The 4,569-nt window shown below is 34.5% G+C and overlaps 1 protein-coding gene across 1 annotated transcript; it reads left to right on the forward strand.

The window, feature by feature from the left end:
* The first annotated feature begins 1,212 nt into the window (after positions 1-1,212).
* On the forward strand, positions 1,213-4,125 carry LOC131849845 (uncharacterized). Its single transcript, XM_059199971.1, has 2 exons — positions 1,213-1,412; positions 3,110-4,125. The coding sequence occupies exons 1-2, from the start codon at positions 1,280-1,282 to the stop codon at positions 3,385-3,387; spliced, it is 411 nt and encodes a 136-aa protein (XP_059055954.1). The 5' UTR covers positions 1,213-1,279; the 3' UTR covers positions 3,388-4,125.
* The last annotated feature ends 444 nt before the right edge of the window (positions 4,126-4,569 follow it).

Here is a 4,569-nt window from a genome sequence, read left to right on the forward strand (position 1 = left end):
CCAAAAAATATGTATGAAGTGTTTTTGACAACCATGCAAACGTTCGCAGGCACAGCTAGTATATATATAAGAAATTATATGTATATAAAAAAACAAATAAAAGCAGATGTTATAATATCTTTATCATTTAGAATCCGAGTCGATATTCCGAATTCCCACTCCAATAGTATCGAGTCTAATATCGAGTCTAGTAAATCGCTACTTGGCCCAGAGAGGCGAGTTTATCTGAATGTCTAGATCTATTATGCAGGTTAACCCTTTGCAGCTCAGTCCCGCAGGCAGCTCTAGAATCAATTCACTGGCACACAATTACCTAGGAATTGTACGTATATTTACATTAGTTCCGGATCAGATATATACTAGTACGGAGTACGGTCAGCGCAGAATATATATAATAATAACTTCTCAGTATAATTCACACAGCGCCCTCTAATCTCACGCTAAGCAGAGCTTGTGTTACTCGATAACTAATATATATACATGGATATATAATCGCTTTAGCGATAAGACCGCCTTTTGTACCTAGCCTACCTTTCTGTATACTATGAATATTGTTTTTGTTTTTTATTTTTTTAAGGTGCAATAAAGAGTTATAAACAAATAAATAAAATAAAAACATTTTTTGTTGTGAATTAATCTTAATATAATAAGATAAACGCGAAAGTTTGTGAGTATGGATGTTTGTTACTCTTTCTCGCAAATTTTATTTTTATTTTCTGGAAATATTTTTCTTTTTTTTATTATATTGCATTAAAAAATACATACACCCCTAAATTTTCTCCCTTCTATCAACAATCCCTATTTTTAATAGCGATATAAGTACTTCAAAACCGGTGGCTCCTTCAGCTGGATGCGACGAGCGATGAGCTGAAAGCTCGATCACCTGCGGCCATCAGCTGTAATTATCTGAATGGTGAAATGCACACAATGTGCGAGATTTTTATAAACAAAATTGGCTACAAAAGCCCATGCGAGCACATCAACGGCAAAACCGGAGTCGAACCAAAGACTTACCGTGGCCGAAATCGGCCGCGATTACATCAGACATCAATAGTACTTACTTTTATACACAATAACGGTTACTGCGACAGCTAGTCTCTTATAAAATCGATTGTAGAGATAATGTTATCATGGTACTGATTAATTATCCATATTTATTATAGATAATTGTTTGTATGGTAGGGAGACGTCAATACAGTTATCATAGTCGCCACACAGTTCCGAGTGTTAGTGATCATGTATTTTATTTCATTATAACGAAAAAAGACATTTTTTTACAATGAAAGGCGCTAAAATTATTATGCAAATAAAAAAAAGACCAGTAATATGGAACAGGAGTTATCCTACGCACAGTAATAAGCAGATGGTTGCTGCTGCATGGCGGGCTATCAAGAAAGTGTTGAAAATAAGTGGTATATATTTTTTACTAACTGAATCCGCGTGGAATTTAACTTTATTTCTCTAAAATAAAAGTAGCCTAAGTTACACTTTATTACATCAGCTACCTGTCAAAAAAGTCCTGTTAAAATCGGTCCAGCCATTTCAGAGATTAGCCGGAACAAACAGAACGACAGACAGACAGACAAAAGTTTTAAAAAGTGTTTTTTTGATATATGTGCCGTATTTCTATTCATATGCATGTAGTAAAAAACGGTTATTTCAATACTACAAACAGACACTCCAATTTTATTTGTATATAATAATATATAGATGTAGATGTATAGATATTTATCATCTGGTTCTTCCTTATCGACTTCCTTGGGGTCAACATATAAATGCATAAAAACAGCATCCTCGCCCAAATCGACTATAAATGGCCCAACGTGTTCATTAAGGATTTCTTCCGCATATCTTACGCTAATTAAAAAGCCGTTTTCTATGAACCGAGTTCTGTACGACTCTCAGATGAAATTCCGGCCCACACAAGTACAGATCCACCACCGCAGTACTTTGTCTTTCAAGACGATCTTTCCCCTGCTTTTCTATATACCTTGTGTCTTCCACCCTGCTTGTAGAGCATACATTTTAATTAGTCGGAGAACATACTTTTGCCCAATATTCAATATCATCTGCTTCTTCCTTATCCCACTTATTTGTGGTCGGCGTAATGTTTTCTCTTCCATTCATCTCTGTTCGCAGTCATCTCGTTATTTACTCCCTTTCTTACCATCTTTCGCACAGTCCATCCATCTCTTTTTCGGCCTTCCTCTACCCTTATAATCATCCACATATTTTTTTATATTATTGATATTTATTAAGTCATGATTACATATATAAAAATACATTTTAATAACAGAATATAATGTGGGTTGACATGATACGGGTCATCCGGGCCCTTAAGAGGCGTGAAGGTTGGGGCACGACCCTTTCAACGTAAGTCAAGGTAGTAAACCATTAGGTTACTATTTTTTATTACATTTAATTTTATATTAGCAATACGTCCAGCGGGAGTATTATGAACTATTATTCCCATTCAGTTTACGGCTTAACCTGAACTGGAAACTGACTGGATTTTAAAGAGTTCATAATATGCACCCAGGCTTTGCACTGGCTTGCATTTCTCGACGTTTCTGTACTATAATATGCATGTAATAAGCTTACATGTCCTTCTTCTTGAATCACTGTTGAAAACTGCATTAAAAGTCAGAACAAACAATCAGCGGGGACGACATTCTGTTATAATTTACTAGCGACTCATCCCAGCTTCGCACGGATGCATTACAAATCTTTATATATCTCGGCTTGTTCTATACTATAACACGCACGTATTATATATATAACACAAAACATCCTCTTGAATCACTCTATCTATTACTGAAAATTGCATTAAAATCCGTTGCGTAATTTAAAAGATATACGCGAACAGTCAGTGGCGGCGACTGTGTTTTATACTATTCTGGCTACTCGCTCCGGCTTCACCCGGGTGTACATGTATTATATATATATATAAACCTTCCTCTAGAATCACTCTATCTATTAAAGGAAACTGCTTCAAAATCCGTTGCGTAGTTTTAAAGATTTAAGATTCATAGGGACGGTCAGACAGCGACAGCGACTATATTTTATACTATGTAGTGATAAAGATTTTAAAGATTATTTTTTATTCCAGTTAAAAAGTTAAAAGAAGAGTGGAAAGACATGAATGAAAAACATCTGCAGGAACTAATTAAAGAGATTAAATATAAAGCAAAATGTGGTAGAAAAAGAGATTCCAAATGGGCAAATTATAAACTCATGGATTTCATGAAGAAAGAACTTCTACCTAGAACTTGTACATGTCAACAGAAAAAAAGAGCTATCGCGAAAAAGAGGAACAATACAAAAATGGTCCGTAGGAAGGAAGTGACGACTACAGTACGTCATAGGGAGAAGGAAGAATACAGTTAGGATTCAGATTACTGATGAATATTAAACAGGAAACGCCCTCCATCTTAAAATCAGCACTGACTTTCTTTTGGTATATTTACTTTACTCTTTGGCACTGACATCCTGCGGCAGCGAGTGGAGGATCTTTCAGTTTATAGAGTGAATATTAGATTTAAGTACTATATTTTTCACTCTCTGTATTTTATTATGCCGGTTACATGATTATTATTATAGTTTCTCTCCATTTTCACAGCTTTTCTTTGTTTATATGTGTGATGAGTGTGTGTGTATTTAAGGGTGAATGTAAGAAAAAAAGACCTTGTGTGAAATTATATACTTTAACTAACTATGCATACTGTTATATGCAACAGCGGATCCAGGGGGAGGTCATGGGGGTCATGACCCCCTGAGCTGGTTCCAGGACTTAGGTGGACCACTAATTGAGTCAATATTTTATTAATTATATTTAAATAGTGCTTCTCTGAATGTCTTCAAGAGAAGGTGGCGATATGTACGTATATATGTACAAGTTATTATGTGTTAAGTGTACAATAAAGAATAAATATTTTTAAGTACAGTACTTACGTACATTAATAAAATACCTACTTTTTACTTGTAGCTATTGTTATCAAAATTAAATTATAAGTTCTTGACTTGACCACGACTATGTGACCCCCTCCTGGCGCCAAAGCTGGATCTGCCCTTAGTTGTATGTTGGCTAAATATTAGTATAAGGTATTATTACGCTGTTTATAATGAACTAAGTGTAACCATTCAGTTGCTAATATAAACATTAGATATAGTATAATATTACCATGACATTGTGTTAATAGTTAGACATAAGTAAACGTTCAAGCAGACACTGTTTTTAACAACATACTTTAATAACTTTGCACGAATGTATATGTACATATAATACATGTACAACCGTGCCAAGCCGGGGCGGGTAGTTTGGTATAAATATATGTAAGTATACAAATTTGACAAAATTCAAATTCAAAATTCAAAATATCTTTATTCATGTAGGTCTATTACAGACTGATATGATATGTCAAATCTACCGTCAGTTCGGAATGATTTCGAGATGAGAAGAACAGACAATAAACTCAACTCGTATTTTTTAAATGTTTAATTAATTTAAAATAATACTATTTCATTTAAATTCAAATTTGGGTGTATAGAGTGACCACCAGCGTATGCTAT

Source organism: Achroia grisella, unplaced genomic scaffold, assembly GCF_030625045.1.
Source record: "Achroia grisella isolate CSIRO2021 unplaced genomic scaffold, CSIRO_AGI_Agris_v1 utg660, whole genome shotgun sequence".
Classification (NCBI taxonomy): domain Eukaryota; kingdom Metazoa; phylum Arthropoda; class Insecta; order Lepidoptera; family Pyralidae; genus Achroia; species Achroia grisella.